The following is an 18,095-nucleotide window of genomic DNA, read 5'->3' on the forward strand; positions in this document are numbered from 1 at the left end:
TCAAGCTGCATCAAGGGAGATGCAAGTTAGAATTAAGAAGGAAGTATTTTACAGAAAGAGTGGTCAGATACTGGAATCATCTACCCAGTGAGGTGGTGGAGTCATCATCCCTCTAAGAGTTCAAAAAAGACTGGATGTGGCACTTGCTGCCATGATCTAGTTGAATTGTTAGAACATGGGTTGGACTTGATGATCTTACAGGTCTCTTCCAGCCTTGAATTTCTGTGATTCTGTGATTCTGTCTTCTTAATGCTGCCTTCCTAAAGAGTAAAATGTATCAAGAGGGGGAAAAAAAAGAAAAACTAGATCTGAGTGTATGCTGGAAAAGGAGAGAAAAAAGTAATGCTCTGTCTTCCAAAATCATCATAATTTTATTTGCTTTTAAAAACACTGGGATACTCCTACTGAATAGTATTTGCAAGGCATTGATGCAAAGAAGAGAGACATCTGATAAAACCGAAATTTCTTGTGTGAAGAAGTCAAGAGGGAAGTTACTCTTAAAAAAATGAAAAAAAAACCCCACACAATAAACAGCAAGCGTCTCTCCCAGGGAAGGACCTCAGAGATGCGGGCCGCTGGTCCGTCCCCAGAATGCTCCTGTGCCTCAGAGCACGGCTCGGTTTTGCTCTAATTTTCCAATTCTTTAACGAGGGAGATAATTATTACTCGCTCCCCTCCGTTATTACTGGATGAAGTTCATTACTCATTTGTTTCATAACGAAACAGCCCCCTCAGAGGCTCACACCGCGGCCCGGGCCCCTCACCCGCGCCCGTCAGGCGGCCCCGCCCTGGCCCCGCCCCGCGGTGACGCACGGCGGCGGCGGCGGCGCGGTCACGTGCGGCGGAGGCAGGCCCGGCCCGCCGCACTCGGAGCCGCCGCCATGCCGCTGCCGCCGCTGCCCGGCCGCCCCCGCCTCGGGCGGGCCCCGCTCCTGCCGCTGCTCCTGCTGCTCCTGCTGGTGGGCCCGGCGCGGCCCATCTCCTTCCAGCTGCCGGGCAAGGCGCGGAAGTGCCTACGGGAGGAGATCCACCGCGACACGCTGGTCACGGGCGAGTACGAGATCAGCGCCCCGCCGGGCTCCTCCAGCGGACCCTCCGCCAACCTCAAGGTGCGGCCCCGGCCGGCCGGGGGCGCGGGGGTGGCCGGGGCGGGCGGCGCGGCCCCGCCTCCCCTCGCCGGCCGTGCGGGGCGGGGATGGATGGATGGATGGAAGGAAGGAAGGAAGGAAGGAAGGAAGGGGTGACGTGTTCCACGCGTGACACCGGCCCACGCGTGAGCCGACAGCCGCCCGGCCCCGGCCTGCACCGCACCGTGCCGCGGGACTCGCCCGGTGCGAGGGGCCACCAGCCCGCCCAGGAGCTCCGGGTGCTGGGCAGCGAGGGACCAGGGCGGCGTTTTAGCCTGAGCCAAACAGGAGCTTTTTCTCCCCAAAGATGGGGCTGCAGCGGCCCGTCCCGCAGTCTGCCATTTAATCCGCACAGATGCAGATTATCCGGCGCCTGGCGAGATGGGCCGCTGCGATAAAGCTGTAGCCAGGCTGCTGACACCGTGTGAGCAGGAAAGAGTTCTGGTGACGTGGCTTTCCCAGGGCTCCCTCCATGCGGAGGGCCTGGCACAGCGGGATCCTGGCACAGTGCAGTGGGTGCTGGGAACATTTTGCTGGACCAGATTCTGGTACCCAAAATGGCTGTTCTCATCTTGCTGTGTCGTGACTTGCAAGGATTTTAGGTAGGCAGATATTTGCTGCAGGGAAGAAAATGATCCTGAAGGATCTTCAGGAGGTTCAGAATTGGCAGAGTATTCATGACACATGTGTGACATGCTGCTATAAAACTTCAACATCTTCACTTTGATTCAACAAATTCACTTAAATTCTGCCCACAATCTGCCTTTCCTAGGCTTTTTTCAAAATTCCAGCCTAGCTGAATAAGGTCTGTTGCTACATAGTCAGTTCATTACAAGCTTTCTGCCCCCTTTTTTATTTCTGTCTGCATTCCCAAAGGTTTCAGTACTAAGCACACAAACAGAGACAGAATGGTCTGCTCAGGAGTTTCTGAACTTGGTGTTCTTGAGTATTTCAGACCTCCTGAAACCAGGTTGCTTTTCCAGCATCTGCCTACCAGTGTCTGAAGGCCCTGGCATTATGGACAGTTGTACTTGCTTATGGCTGGGGAAGGCTTCTTCCGGAGTCTTACTTTTTAAAAAATCATGTTGTTCTGTTCTTGCTTCATTTGTTAGAGGAAACTCATCTGTATATAGGCAGGGCCAGGCAGCATTAAGGCTTTAAAATATGCATGTGTCTGGTAAGGCACATGTATTTGAGACAGAGTGCCGTGTTCTCACCTGTCTCTTAGTGCTTGGTGACCAACCCTCCTAGTTCTCAGGTTCCCCACTCTTAGGTCAGTTGACCCCAGGGTCTCTTCTAAAACTCAATTTTATGACGCAGAACTTATCTAGGAAGGTGATGGTGAACCAATGTATCCCATGTTTGAGTCTTAGTTGGCTTTGCTGATGAAGGTAGTATCCGGGTGGTGCTATTTAGAGAAGTTCTTTTTTGTTCAAACCATAAAATGAAATAGTTTGAAAAGCTGCAAAGGAGAAAAAATAATGAATGCAGTTCTTGCTTTCCTTCTTATTGTTCAGGTATGCTGTGTCGTCCCAGTATGCTGGGCTTGTTCTAAGTGCTGAAACCTCTCTGCTAGCGCCTGCTTTCTGTGTGGTCTGTGCGGGAAGGGTCAGTTGAGGGCATGATGCCTGCAGGTACTCTCTGTTCTGCTCTGGATGGTCTGCTCTGGCCCCTTGGATTGGGCCAGCGAGCAGAGGAGGGTGTTGGTCAGCGGTGTGCCGGCTCAGTGGGTTCCTGCCGGTGAGCGGGGGTGTGTGTGTGTGCTGGCCCGGCGCTGACAGTGCCCCTCTGTTGCGGGGAGCCCGCGGCGCTGCCAGCTGCGGGGGGCGTGGGGCGCTGCCTGGCAGCCGCCTGCCTCTGCCCCATTGTGCAGCCCGACCCTGTCGCGCTGTGTGTCAAGGGCGAACAATGCCCTGTCTGTAGGGGATTGCCTTACCCTAAATAACGTTAGAATAGCATGAAAAATTCCTTTCAGGTCGACTCCCCCACAAGCGTTCTGGCCGGGCTATTAGCAGCCTCTCCCGCCCTCGCACCCCGGCTGAATGGGCAGTGTGTGTGGCTGATTTGGGTAATGCTATTCAGTTTTGATGGAAGCGGATAGCAGAGCCTTTACTGTCCACAATGCTGTTCACGAGCTGCAAAGGGCAAAAGTGGATCAGGCTGTATAAAGATTAGCTCTGGTGCCTACAAAGGCATACGAAAATAGTGCTCAGAATAATAGGGGCATATGAGAGCTAAGTTCTTCTAACTCGTTTTTGTGATGGAGAACCTGGTGTACAGAATGTGTGATGTCATGCTGATGAGGCATCTTGGTTAATTATGACCCCTGCACTAAAACAGCACATGCCACGTTGTGAAACATACACAGTCCTTTACTGCAGAACCGCCTGCTCACTTGGGCCCAGTGCTTCCCAGTGCCTCCCAGTGCCTGGTGCCTTCCAGACAGGAGGTTGTGGGAACTCAGCACATCACCCTGGATGTCCAGAGTTACTGAGACAACCCTTGGGGGGCTCAGAAATCCTGGAATGTTGCCAGAAGCACCTGGTGGTTGGATTTTGACCCTGCAAGAGATTTGCCACCTGTTTGAGGACAAGAGAGTCACTTGGGGATGAATGGTATAAGAATTAAGTATTTACAGGGTGGAAATACAGATTTTAGGATTTTGGTACAGGGAGGTTATGGAGACAAGATGGAGGGGTCAGGGCATGTCTTGTCCTTCTTCTTTCTTCGTCTTGTCATCCATTTTCTGTGGTGATGTTGGCACTTTGGGATTGGTTCTTGGTGAAGGTACACTTGCTAATATGGGTGAAAGGTATTGGGAAATAAAGGTAAATATGATGTACGTAGTTCGTAGTATAAAAATAGACGACCGCCCAGTGGGAGGTCAGAGTGCCCTTGGCTGCCTTGCTGGTCAGACCTCTGTCGGGCTGGAAGAAAATTTTGTAGATAAGAAATAATAAGCAATATCAAAGACTGAAAATCTGAAGAGTCCATACTCGTCCTTTGAAGCGCGGGCTGTCCCAAGGCCATCCTACGCGTGACCGTGCAGAGACGAGCAGCCGGAGCGGTCCGGAGGTAGCTGGTGGCTTGTGGCAAGGGGATGGCAGCACAGCTGCCTGCACCTGGCTGTGCAGGCGTGCTTTCATCTGCTTGCCACTGGAAAACAGGTACAGCTCTGAGCTGCTGCATGGGGAACAGTGCTCCTCTTTGTTCTCAGACACTTGACAGCATATGGTGCAGGGGCAGCTACAACAAATCCCTTAACAGGCCGTTGTGGGATAATCTGTATATAGAGGAAGCTTGTTCCTGAAGTCCTGCCTGCTATGGTTTATACCATAAAGTATGAGGGTTTATATAGTTGATTGTTTTTCCTGTCTAGTGCAGCAGCTCCCATCCATGAGTAGGGCCACACTTGTTTCAAATCCAGAGAGTGCCAGAGAGTTAACTATTCTGTAGAATAGTTCTGGGTATGTAGCCCTTTTGCATGGTGTTTGTACAGGGAAAAGGGCTGGAATAAAAGAGAATGTCTGACTTACCTTTTCCTTGCCACAAATTATATTGTGTACTTTGGTCTTATTATTAAAATTATTCCCAAGCTTTTTACTTTCTTTATCTCTTAAGAGTTTCAAAGACCCCTAGTAACTTTAGTGTCCATGCTGTTTCAGACATATCTGTTATAAATTAGCATTGAGGGAAAATGGGGAGCACTCCAGTGGATTGCACACTGTTCGTTTTCATGCAGTGTTGTAACGCCTTCGTTTTTTTTCACCCCTCTCCCCAGTCAGAGTTTCGGCTGGATGGAGCCTTTAATTGAGCACAATTATTCTCAAGTTTGCGTCATGAAATTCGTGTCCTTTCTTTTTATACTCTTTGTTGAAGCATTTTTGTAGACCTTCCACAGTTTTTGCCTATTCTTAGTAGTTTTATAGACTTAGTGCAAAGCAGTCATTATTCTGTCTGTGTAGTCTGAATTGTCCTCTGAAGTGGCCACTTTTATGGATCTTGGCACCCAAACCTTGTGTAATTCAGGGCCACACTCATAGTTCGTTTCTAGAGCAACAGATGTACCCTTCTCCATTTCACCTTCTGGGGAATGTGACTCTTGTCCCATAAGTCTTCTCCCTATCTCTGTTGCCATGGGAATTCATGAATTTTGCTTGCAAAATAAAGGCAATGAATGACAGTTTGGTTCAGCTACAATTCTTACATGTAGTATATGGGATTCATAGGAGGAAGAGAAATTAGTGGGGTTCAGTTTGGGATTTTTTTGATTCGTTGGACAATAGATTTTTGTTGTTTTTTTTGTTGGGGTTTTTTTTTTTTGGGAGGGGGAGTGTTGTTTTTTGGTTGATTGGTGGTTTTTGGATCTAAGAGTCAATAATTACTTCTTAGTCACTCTTTGTCACCTCCTGGTGTGTGGATAAGGAGGGGAGGAATTGATGTAGTCACAAAGAAGGAGGGAAACTGTTGAAAGGAGAAAGCAGCAGATCCAAACGGGAGGCTAGGATTACTCTTGCTGCACAGGCAGCGTGAGCTCACAGCAGCAAAGTACTCTGTTTCTTACCTGTATTTTCCCTTTCACAGATAACTGACTCAGCTGGGCACATCCTGTATGCCAAGGAGGATGCCAGCAAGGGCAAGTTTGCCTTCACCACTGAGGACTATGATATGTTTGAGGCCTGCTTTGAGAGCAAGCTTCCTGTGGGTAAGTGAAATGAAATGCTGGCTCTTTCTAGCTTCTGATGAAGTTTGTGTAGCTGTGTGGATTAGGAATATGAATAAAGGGGTCCACAGAGCACTTTTTGACTTTTAAAGCTGATTTTCAGGAGGTTGTGGCCAATCTCACTGCAGAACATCTGCTCTGTGTGTTGCATTTGAAGTAATCCCCTGTGGTTGTTGTGTAGAGCACTTGGGTTTCCTCTGAAAGGGGAATTGGGCAATTCTCCTGCAGAGGTCACCACAGTTGCAGTGAGTGGCAGTACCAGTGAGCAAACCACACTTCTTTTGCCAGTTCATGCTTCTCCCTGTCTTGCAGTTGAGCCAGGGCAGAGCTGGGTGCTATCATCTCCAGGACCTCTTTTTCACCCCAGCAGGCCATTTCTTCCCCTTTTGTTAGAATGTGATCTGTGCACAATGTGTTCTTGGTAGCTATCCTGCTACCAGGTTGACAACTGTTGAATGGGTTTGGATTTGTGTGTGTAGGGAATGTGTCCTTGATTTGCACCCACAGCTGCTCTTTAAGAGGTCAGTAAAGGGAAGGGGAAATGAACAGGGACGTCAGCTTTGCATATGGCTGCAAGCATGGTTGCCTAACGAGGGCTGAGGCTTGTTTCCTGTGAGTGTGACGCATGTATTGCCTGAGCTCAGCTTCGGGGCAAACGTGCTGAAAGTGGCCAACGTGTGGGCAAAAGTCTCATCAGTGGTGCTGTGAGTGCATGCAAGTTTGGAGGTGCTCCATATTTTCATGGCTACTGTCAGAGTTCTGCTCCTTGGGCCTGGTTTTTCTTAGGTCTTATCCTAAAAGATCCCAGAGTGTTTCACAGAGCTTTCACTAGCAGCATTCCTCAACTCAGTTGAAAGGCAGCTGCTGTTTTGCTATTTCTGCTCCATATATAAGATGTAAATAGTTTGCAAGTTGAAGAGGACTTTATATAAAGAGAAGGCTATATTCTTTGCTGGGATTGGGAGGGATCTGGCTTGTAACACCTCTTCTATGGTATTTTACAGATAAAATAGTGATTCGAAATGCTCAGGATTATGTTTTTATTTTACTCCAAAGGTAGGACTTCCAAATGTTCCCTAACACATTGAGACATGCAGGCACTTGTGACTCATCTGGGAGTCACTCATGCTATTTACTTTCCAACACCTGGGTATTTGAGAAGTCTCCAGACAGTCCTGTAGACCTTTTCATAGCTTCCATGTGATCACACACTGAAGTGGGAAAGGTTTCTTTCTTTAGTTGTGTCTAGACTCTTAGTTCGGTGCTTTTGAGTAGAGGTTTCTTGCCTAGACCAAGCCCCTTACAACTGTTTTGATTGTAGCAAATGTTTGATCCCTGACTGCCTTGTTGCAAGTTTGTTTTAAAGCTTTCAATATGGTTGAGGAGTAAGTATTTCTAAATGCAGTTTCTACCTTGATGACCTGTGGGGCACTGAGCTGCCAAAATATAGAGCTCATCAACTGAGCAACTGGATCCTCTTCTGGAGGCTTTGTTTTTGGACCCAGGTGCCCCAAATTCCACCTGGAATATCTCCAGACCTCCCATGTCTGTGCTGGAAGTCAAGGAAGTATTAAAGTAAAGGACATGACACTGTGAGGCTTGATCATCTGCAGGACTTGGTGAAGGTACTTGGAAAGAAGTGACCACGACACAAGGAAGTACCTTGTTTCCTCTGTAAGGTCAGCGTGGGAGTGGGGAAACTTAGCAAGTCTGTTTAATTCCCATGTTTCTCTTTCAAGATTAGGGTCTTTTTTCCCAGTCTCATCAAGTAAGTAATCAGGACTTAGGGCAGCAGCCAAGGAGGATGTTTGTGGAGTATTGAAAGAGACAAACTGTTGGTAGAGGAAACCTAGAGCAGTTGGATCTTAAGGGTCCAAGCAACTGAGATTTCTCAATCCCTAACCACAGAAATGAGGAAGAGGAAGTGAAAAAGAGATCCTATATCGAGGGTTCACCTTATCAGAGTGGAGGAGTTCTTAGGGTGCTTCTTGGAGCTGTGGGTATTTGCATGATGGGCTTTTTGCCCTCTTCCAGGCAGTATAGTCCTGTCTTCCTGACCAGTGCTCTGCTCCCAGGCACATTTACTCTCCCATGACATGCTGATCTCAGGTGAACCTCCTGGCCTCACTGCATTCTCCCTTTAGGGCTCTTCTGTGTGCTAATCTTTAGCTGTATGCTCCCTCTCTAATCCTTCTCTTCCCAAACTTTAAGAGTGTTAGGACTCATTTTTTCTGGAATTCCTGTGGGAAAACTTTTTGATATTCAGTTCAACCATCCTGCTTTTCCACTGACTTTGCAAATTAAGAGCTCCCCTAATTTCCCAGGAAACAGTTGAGTGCTCATGTGAGATGACCACTTGAAGACTTGAGGAGTGTAGGTATCAGGAATGTAGGCATCAGTTTAGTTCATGATCTCTGAATCTGGACTGTTTTCCTCTTTGCTGCTGATGCAGCTTGCTCTGGTGAGCCTTGGCTGCCACAGAAGCAAGGGGTTTCTGAGGATTTGATGACTGTGAAGGGAGCTGCCTTGAGCTTTGTAAACTTATAGGAGAGCAGCTTGAGTTTTTCCCTGCCAGTCCCTGACAATGTCAACCTCTTGCAAAATGTCTGCTCTCCATCCCTTTGCACCTGGCAGATTTAAGGTTTCTGGTTTCTTACTTCATCTTGGCAGCTCTCCCTTTCAGTCTAAGAAATTAATTCTTCTAGCTCTGTTCTTCTGCTCACTGGTCTTTTCATCTTTCTCATCTCATCCTGCAAACTTGAGCTCTCAAGTCAAGTTGCTATAATTTGAGCGCCATTAAAAAAACCTCTCATTGAACTGTGTGCTGTGAGTTTTTTTCTACAGCTGCTGTTGTCTGTCCTACCTGCCTGTCTCCATGCATGCCAGTAACGTGTGTGGCATAAGCAGTCAAAACTTGTGGTTGGGGAAAGGAGTGCTGGGGGTTGTATACAGCCTGTCTGTTAAAGAACAGTGCTGGGACTTCAGGAGTTTCTTACAGTAACCAGTCTTTTATAAGGAAACAACAAAAATCCCATCCTAATCATAATTTATCTGTTGGGCTCTTATTAGTGCATTCCCATAAAGAAACTTAGGAAGCGGTTTGGTAGCTGATAATCCATTTTATCGGTGGATTATTCATTGTCCTGCTAGGAGTAGAAGGTGATTCTGCTCTGGTGTTGAAGAGCTGTTCAGTGAATGGGTAGAAAAAAAAAATTGGGGATGTTGTATCAAAGGTCTGGAATATCTTCCTAGCTCCAACTGGAGTGATCCAGCATAACCTGTACATTGAATTTGTTTGTGGACTGAGGGAATGCCCACCTGGCAGCCTTCTGAGACAACATGTGAGTATTGGACATGCTCCTGGATAGAGACTCTGAAATTCATAGTTTAAGTAAATTCAGACGTTGTGTTTTGCTGGCAGCCGGTTGAGGACAGCTGTATGTCCCAACATGCTGGGATTTGGAAATGTGTTGCATACAGACGTATTTTCTTGGTGGGTGGCAGAGAATGATTCTCAGATAAGCTGATGTGCAGCATTTTTGAGAGTATCTGATATGACTGTCTTATAATTTTTTTCCCTCTTGTGAATGTTCTCAGATGTGACAGTTTGTAGCAGTTGAAAGAAGCTATAAGCCACAGGTTTCCCTAGCCTGGGGGTATCAGCCTTGAAAGATACCTGCTCTGCTGGTGACTGCAGCCTTATGTGCTGTTATTGTGGCTCCAGCTGGCAGCTCTCTGGGGCAGTGTTTTCCCAGCTTCAGAAGCCTCTTGCTCTCTCAGGGTTTGCATCAGCAGTGTGGTTCTTGGCTATCTGAGATGGTTGGTGAAGGGATTGCCTTGGCTTCTGCAGATATTCCAGTATGTAAGGCCTCATAGGCCATGTTCCTCAGTTGGAGCAGTTTATCAGTTGCTCCTTTGAATGCCATTTACAGCCATTTCAAGCCATTTACAGCCCCAGTAACCTTGACAAGTTGCTTGTTCACTTCCTGTGAACGTGGGCTTCCCACTTGAATATTTGTCCCTCCGGTGACTTGTCTTTCACTAGGCTGTCTCATAGCAGCTGGTGCTCATGTTCTAATCCTCTGCAGTTTTTACAGTGATTTGCATCTTGTAGACACTCAGTGCTTTTGATTACAGCTTGTTCTCATTATATTTGGGAGGCTCTCCTTCAGCCAGGATTTATTGTGAAGTCTCTGTATTTTTAGGCTGGACTGCGCTGCCTCCGCAGTTAGCTGCAGACATGGAGGGAGGGGAGGGATTTGAGTTCTTCCTCACTGGTGGGAAGAGCTGGTGATTTCCTGGCAGGCTGACTGTTTCACACAAGGAATCCTTTCATTATGCTTCCAGGAACAGGGAGGATGCCGGACCAGCTCGTGACTCTGGATATGAAGCACGGCGTTGAAGCAAAGAACTACGAGGAGGTATGTCCCCTGGCTGCCTGCACTGCAGGCTTCCCTTTCCCAGCACTCACGTGATGCTTTTGTAGATCTGGGCTCGTGATGGGAAGCTGTTTTCCCAGTGGTGATGAAAGCCTGTCTGCAAACTACAATTGCAGTGAAGCTTTGTCTGTTACAGGAGAAAAAGAAAAAAAAGACAAACATCAACTAGAATTAATTCTGTACTCTGGGAACTGGAGCCTAATGTGTGAATTTCTTCACTAGGACAGCATGAGCCAGCTTCTGGGCATAGGTATTTAGAGGCAACAAGACACTGAGAGGTGAAGTTTCCCCAGCCCCTGCAGCTGAGGTCGTCTGCATTTAATATCAGACCCTCTCTTGAAGGTCAAGTTTCAGTGTTACTAATTCTTACCTTCCTGCCTGTAAGATGTACTGGCTCAGCAGGCCTGAAGTGGCTCTTGTGTGTTTCCAAGAACTAGCAGTGTATCAGTGTAAAGGTGCTTGGCAGAGTAGTAGCTGCTGTGAAATGGGTATTTGGTTTGAAGGCGTGACATTGGAAATAGGCATAAAAGCCTCAACATTTCCATCTTAGGAGGACATGGCTTGCTTAGGCCCAACAGCTGGCTGTAGGGTAGCAGTTATTTTGTGGCTGAGACAGTCCTGACTGGTTTGGATGCTGAATTTTTATGGCAGCTATCATGCTTTTGTCTCACTAGAATTTGGGATCAGTCATCCCCCAGTTCAGAGTCTGTGCCTGAGAAAATGAGAATTATTGATGGAGAAAGAGTCCCACAGATGATTGCTGTGTCCACTCTGCATAAGGGCATGGGAGATGCCATAGAGGGGAGAGTGGGTAGCAGAGGAGTCTGTGCATGGTTCCAGATAGAAAATTAACAAAAATCTGAGATGGTAATGCAGGTGTTTTTATATCCTTTCAAACTTTGGGCTGTCGGGTCTTGTGTGGTTTAAGTTGGCTGGGAGCACTTCCTATGTGGACTGTAAGGAGGTGCTTGGGGTCAGGGAAGAGCAAAGCAATCATAGCTTAAGTCAGTCGGGAGTGCATCCTACATGGAGAGTAAAAAATGTGCTGGGGGTCAGGGAAGAATGGAGCACTCACAGGGCCAGCTGTTTGTCAACCTGCTACTGAGGGATTGCAAGATGTTGAAATTTTATGGGGTGAATCCCTGAGAGCACAGCTGGGAGGATTATGTTTGCTATATTTACAAAATCCCTTTAAATACCACCCCAAAGCATACTCTGGAGTTACTTTACTGTAGTGCTACCAGAAGCACAATTGCTGTGCAGAAAGGTTCTCTTATGGCTGTGTATCTACATACTCACTGGCTGTACTGATAAAACTGTCTGGGAATGCATCTCTTATGCTCATTGAGGGAAAAGGTCCATGGACAAATACAAGAAAAGAAGAATTTAGACTTGCAGTCCCACTTGATACCAAATGCGGATCTTGGCAGCCCTGGCAATCATCCTTGACTTGTGAGGACCTCTCAAAGTTGTAGACTGTATTGAGCCTTGTTGAACAGATGCCTACAAAGGACTCAAACTGACTTATTATTTGTACAACTGCTGTTTAACCACACTGCTTTGCAATGTGTTTTTTTTTTTTCACTATCTCTCTTCTCAGTTTGCTGTAGTAGTTGTGAGTTTTGACTTGACAGGTTGCTGTAGGGTCTCAGAGGGCAGGAATGTTGCTTGGATTTCTCTTGCGGAATTGCAGCCTTTTTGAGCCTTTTGCTTGTGATGTTCATGTGTTGTTGGGTAACAGTGACCTGTTGTACAGCCCTAGTCCTTCTTGTTGAATTACTGCAAGGACACTTGATTCAGGGAGTTTAATGAGGATCACTGATACTGTCCAAGTCTGGCTTCATAAACTTTCATAGATCCAGACATTCTTGGAGCAAAGCAGCTGTAATAGTGAGCCAGATTAGAGAATCTAACTGCAATGTCATATCTTAATTTTCTGGGTTTGGGAGGAATAACTTTATCCCTTCAATAAGTAGAAATGAAGATTTATAAAAGTGAAAATATTTCTGGTGGCACTAAGCATGCTTGATGATCTAGGTTTTTTTCCACATTGACTACTTCTTATTAATTCTTGGCTATAGTGTATCTCTTTCTATGCTAGAAGAGAGTTAGGCTTTGACAAATCTTTTAGTGACCACTGGGAAGCTCATTGGGGTTGTTATCCTGGTGCTGGTACTCCAGATGTTCTTTCTAGGATGATGATGTTCCACCATTACAGATGGTTAGTGGGGTTTTTTACAAAATCTCTTGGAGCAGCTGTGCATATTGGGTTCATTAGGGGTAAAAGGTTCCAGGACTGCCTGGGAAAGTTGTGCTTAAGGAAAGACTGGACATGGTACTTAGTGCCATGGCCTAGTTGTCATGTGGTGTTAGGTCTTAGGTTGGACTTGATCTAACATGTCTTTTCCACTCTAATTGATTCCATGATGCAGGATACACATCTTAGAATAATGTAGGACTAAAAGTAGCTACTAGATTGTAGCTACAACTATTAAGAGCAGCTGAAGGGGTGCAGATGGAGCAGATAAACCTTGTTTTTTCGTAGTGGAACCCTTGTAGCCTTATGTGAATGAGGAAATGAGGCCTCGAGGAAGATAAGGGAGCTGGTCAGTGCAAGGCAAGCTTGTCAGTACAGCTGCCCAGGACCTTGTGTTTGTTACAGACCTGCTGCTCTAGCAGTGTCAGCAGAGTCTGGGCTGTAGGCATGCAAACTCTGGTGCTAGTTTTTCAGCAAGGTCTCTGCTGGCAGATACGTGGCCAGGCTGCAGGGTTTTGTCATTTCAATCTACTGGCTAGAAAGCAGGAGGGGGTTAACTTCTCCTTCCTACCCCTCCTCTCAAACACTCCAAACTGACACTGCTGTGCTGGCAGAGCTATAATATACAGCTTGCCTCAGCATAAACCCCTCAGTTGATTGTTTGATGGCTTGCTGCTTGCCAGGATATGTGTCATGTGGAGACCCTTCAGTGGAAGGGCTGATTAGCTAGCACTGGCTCGGTCATGAGCATCTCTTCAGCTCTGGGTCTGATCCCCAGGCAGCTGCATCTGAAGTGGCAGTTTGGGGATACCTTCGTGCTGGGTGCCCTCCTGCCTGCCTGTCAGCATGGATCGCTGAGAGATGGCCATCATGCAGCTTGTATCTGAATAATCCTGTGAGGCTGAGACTGGTGCTGAACTGCAGGTGCTTTGTGTGTTTTCTCTAACTCATTTTTCCTCTGCTGCATTACTTGAGGGCACAGCATCCGGCCTTCATGGCGGGGCCCTGTCACTTCTTGGTAATCGTGACAAATTCTGTTCAAGAACCGCAGTTACCCAAACCCTGGAGAAGTGTCAGGAATTGCGTTTAGCTTCCTTTGAGTGTCCTTGTGTCGCGCGTTTTAAGTAACACGTGTGTCAGGTTATAGCCACAGCTGGGGCAGAGACACATGTCTACACGTTCAACTTGAACACTTGCTGTTGTGTGCTGTGCTTTCTAATTGAATTTGCGGCGGATTTTTGGTTTTGGATGCCGAGCGTGTGAGGCGCGGGCCGGGCGCTGTGCGCAGCAGCGCTGTCCCGCCTGGCCCGGCGCTCCGGGGCAAGCGCGTTGTTCCCGACGGGAGCCGGCCCCGCAGCGGCCCCGCAGCGCCACCCGGCGGCTCGGCGTCCCTGCCAGGAGCCTGGAGGTTCTGTCGGGGATAAAACCCCGAGGTCCTGTGGGATAATGAGGCCGCTGCTGCTGGGACCGGGCTGCCTGGGCTCTCTGGGGCACTAGCGGTGGGAGTATCGGTGCTAATGGGTTGTGTGCCTACGGAACTGTATCGAATACATATGTGAGTTAGTCACCTGTATCTCAGTCTGTGCCTAACACTCACTGGAGGTTTTGTCATGTGGCAAGAGCCTCTACCCACTCCTCAGAAGCCAACTGTGAATTAGCTAACATGAAGCCGAATAAGGAAGAAGTGTGCTTGCATGCATGCTATGCTCCTCCATTGTGTAGGAGGAGTAGTAGGAAAGTGTGTTTCAGAAAACAGGTGGGAGAAGTGATAGTGTTTTATGCAATGGTAGTTTCTGGCTCGTAGAGGTATTTCCCGAGGGGAAGGATGCCCCAGATCTGTAGCGCGTGGGGAGGAGTGGCTCAAACTGGCAGTAAAAACCCATGTGGGAGCTTTTGGTTTTGGTTCAGTGATTTGACTCTCCTGTTTTCTAGATTGCTAAAGTGGAGAAGTTGAAACCCCTGGAAGTAGAATTGAGACGTTTGGAAGATCTTTCAGAGTCCATCGTTAACGACTTCGCCTATATGAAGAAACGAGAAGAGGAGATGAGGGACACAAATGGTGAGAGACTGTGTGCCCCTTCAGAGGGACGGAACTCTAAAACCCCTAATTTCTGTTAAATGTGTTATTAGGGCAGCATTTGGAGATCAAGCAATTATGGTGGTCTCTGCCTGTTCTGTTCCTAGTAAGGGAAACATGGAGCAGTCACTGAGTCTTGTTGTTCTGCCTCTAGAAATCATTTCTTTCTGTCTCCATTCCTAATGGGAATTATGCTGTTCCATTCAGTGCTGCCCATTAACCACAGCTTCACCTTGTTCCCTCTTTTTATCCTTCTTGTTGTTCCCTCTGCTTTTATTCTCAAGTGCTGCTGGTTCTCAGGTGCCCTTGCCTTCATGCTATCTTGCTTTTGCACGGGGGAGGAGAAAAAGTCCTGGGAATTTTACTGTTTTGGGTACATCCTGTGATGCCAGACTCAGGTGCAATGGTTTGTTTTCTGTTTCAGAGTCGACAAACACACGGGTTCTGTACTTCAGCATCTTCTCCATGTGCTGTCTCATCGGCCTGGCCACCTGGCAAGTTTTCTACCTGCGTCGCTTCTTCAAGGCCAAGAAGCTGATTGAGTAAAGGAGCAGATCTTCTTCCCCCTCCTCTCAGACCCAGCTGGACACCGCTGGGACCTAGCCATGGCCTCCTGGAGCCATCTCACAGAGGATACCCACTGACTGGAGCTTTTCTGGAGGAACTTGGACCTTAAAGGGGGAGGGGAGCCTGAACATCCGAGGCAATGGGGGACTTGTGAAATCCTGGTGGATGTTGAGGGTGGGGGAGGTCATGCTGGGTTTGGGTATTCCTGGGGCAGCGATTAAATAAAAAAAGATGTTTCCATGACAGCTGCAGCAAGTTTTTGCGCTGTCTGTTCTCCTTCTATAATCATGGCTTGATGATGTCTCCCATCTGTCTGTGACTGCAGTGTTACTCAGAACCACCTGACCCCGCTGCGCTCTTTAGGTGGCATGCAAGTCACTCTGGGGCAGAGCAGGGCAATTCCGTCCTCACCAGCTGGGATCTAAGCCTCGAGCAAATGGAGATGAGTGCAAAGCAATAGGATTCATCATTCCAGCAGGGCCTGAGAATAGAGGGTCATCCAAGGTTTGGTCCCTGTCGTGGACCTCTGTGTTTCTCCCTGTGGGAGCTGGTGTCTTTGTGCTGACAGGTCAGGGCACTTGAGCATATGGTGATTCAGCCTGGAGGAAGGGGAGCCTTCTAAGGCAGGCTTGGAAGTGTATTTGAGCTTGGAAAGAAGCCTGCTTTGCTCAAATAACCTATCCAGCCTTGGTCCCACCCTTCCCCCACATGTTTGTCTGGGATTTGCCTCTCTTGTTTTGAAATGGTGCAGCAGCTTTCCTGAAAACCTTGGTCAGGAACAGGCTTTTGTGCAGGAGGCCTCGGTCAGGTGTAGTCACAGAGCAGATGGGAGCAGGTCATGCTAGGAAGTTTGCTCTTACATTGAGCAGGAGACTTCTCATCTATCCAGGCAGCTGGCTGAATGTCATTTCATGAGACCTCAAAGCAGGGTAAGCTGATGATAACATGAGGTATGAGGGTCTGTACCCTGCATTGAGGTCCGAGGGTACAGTAGTTCTGTGCAGGGTAGCAGAGGAGTTGGAAGAATGTGGATGAGCTGAAAAAAGGCAGTACAGGGTGGGAATAGGCTAATTCTACATCTGAGGGGGCAGTCTGTACTGTGCCCTCAACAGACCTGTTATTTTCCTGTGCAGTACTAAATAGTAAGAGCCAGCAGCTTCTCACCATTTCTCAGCTGTCCATTGGGCACTATGTTAAAAAAGCCAGGCTGGGAAAAAGCAGACAGGTTAACTTCCTGGACTTGATGCAGTTTTTAGGCTGTGATTACAATTCTGTCATCGTCTCTGCATTCCTTCAGAGCAAGTGGTTCAGCAGCACAGCATTCTGGTGTCCTGTGTCTGGATTCTTCTGGGTAGGGATGGGGTTGTCATGGCCCTGGGCCCAGCCTAGCAGTTTCAAAAAAAGCATAGTTTTATAATTTCTCACCTGAGTCTGATCTATTGCTAGGAAGGAAACAGTTGTCCAGGGTGAGGCAGTGGAAAAGAGGATGTAAAGATGATCTCCTGTTGTCTAAATACATTAGTTCTTTGCCATTTCCCAGTTCCTGGAGTTGTTAATTCCACTGCAAGTACTTTGATTGCTTTTAATTTGTTTGGTTTTTGATAAGGCCATATTAGGATCCTAAGTCCACTCCTTTGCCCTTGTAACCATTTTATCCTTTATGTTCTTGAAAGCTGTTACAGTGCAGAACAGCAGCAGTGCCACAGGACTGAATTACAGAAGTCATTTGAAGGTTTTTAGGTCCTACAGTTTGAAGCCTGTAGATCTGTTAAGGTTTTGCTTTTGTTTTTATATAACTTGAAAAGACAGTACAAAAAAGGGTCTTTTCCGGTCTTGTCTGTTTTGATATCCTCTCCCCATCCTTATCTGAGTACAAAGTTACCTTAAAAATGATGGTGAGGCCTTAAGTTCCCCAGGTGACTGTTACACTCTAATTGTTCTGGTGTTAATGTTTTGATGTTCACTGTACTGGAGTAGTTACTGGGGAGCAGGTGTGGGGGACTGGTGTGGATTTACCTGTAATGACTGGTTGGGAGACTTTTGTCAGCTTTCTCAAATAAAAATTTTTTGGGAAAAACAACCCACCTCACCTTGTTGCCATGAGTCTTGTCCTCTCTGTGCATGTTCCTACGGGCTGCTGTTCCCTGAAAGTTGACCTGTTGCAGGAAGTAGCAAGTAAACAGAGTCTCCACAAGCCTTAGGCTTCTCTAGTAACAATTAATTCTAGACTTGGGAATGGTGCACAGGCTTCTCTGTGGAGTGGGACCAGCGCAGCAAGTGAGGTGTCCCAATACAGGTTACCATTTTTTGCCTTTCTCCCTCCCCCCTTCCTAATTATATTGCTCTGTGGAGAGGAATTTTGAGGCTGGTAGTGAAACAAGGGCTGGTGCTCTGGGGTACAAGATCCAATTTTTCACCGGCAGCTCTCACGTAAAATTTTGTTCATTAAGACAAACAGAAGTACTTTCAGTTTTGTACTTTAGAGGAGATTGAAAACGCTTGCAAAGATGAGTTGGTACTATGTGAGTGGCAGATACTGAAGAGGGTGGTTAGGCATTTACTGAAATGCTTCAGATCTCCTCTGCTGGCCCTGCAAGCCTTTTGCTATGCAGTAGCCTAGTGAAATATGCCACATAACAAGACTGGGGACATAAAAATGCTAGATAACTAGTTAGTACTATCAGGGAGGATTTCAGGAAGGGGAATTCCCAGATCCCTCGATAAGGATTAGCCTCTGCAAGTTCTTTCCCCGGATGAATATTTTCAGTATGTGAAATCATACAGCTGCTTGCATGCGGTAGGTTGGTAATGGGTCTTGGTGGTTTTACAGCACTGGGGGTACAGGGCTGGTGTCTTCGTTCCATTTCTCTTCTGGGAAATAGCCTCGAGTTGAGCTGCTGCAGAT

At 47.4% G+C, this 18,095-nt stretch overlaps 1 protein-coding gene across 1 annotated transcript; it reads left to right on the forward strand.

Moving 5' to 3' along the window:
* The first annotated feature begins 874 nt into the window (after nt 1-874).
* Nucleotides 875-17,279, forward strand: TMED10 (transmembrane p24 trafficking protein 10). Its single transcript, XM_063160271.1, has 5 exons — nt 875-1,109; nt 5,712-5,832; nt 10,198-10,271; nt 14,479-14,605; nt 15,048-17,279. Exons 1-5 carry the CDS (start codon nt 882-884, stop codon nt 15,167-15,169), a joined length of 672 nt encoding a protein of 223 aa, XP_063016341.1. The 5' UTR covers nt 875-881; the 3' UTR covers nt 15,170-17,279.
* The last annotated feature ends 816 nt before the right edge of the window (nt 17,280-18,095 follow it).

This window comes from Melospiza melodia, chromosome 6 (genome assembly GCF_035770615.1).
Source record: "Melospiza melodia melodia isolate bMelMel2 chromosome 6, bMelMel2.pri, whole genome shotgun sequence".
NCBI classification, from domain to species: domain Eukaryota; kingdom Metazoa; phylum Chordata; class Aves; order Passeriformes; family Passerellidae; genus Melospiza; species Melospiza melodia.

What these genes read in the sequence shown, in the direction of transcription:
- TMED10 (XM_063160271.1), top strand. Translation starts at nt 882, where the DNA reads ATGCCGCTGCCGCCGCTGCCCGGCCGCCCCCGCCTCGGGCGGGCCCCG. An exon ending in TGAGAGCAAGCTTCCTGTGG is followed by an intron (nt 5,833 to 10,197) that starts GTAAGTGAAATG and finishes TTATGCTTCCAG; the next exon opens with GAACAGGGAGGATGCCGGAC. An exon ending in AAGCAAAGAACTACGAGGAG is followed by an intron (nt 10,272 to 14,478) that starts GTATGTCCCCTG and finishes CCTGTTTTCTAG; the next exon opens with ATTGCTAAAGTGGAGAAGTT.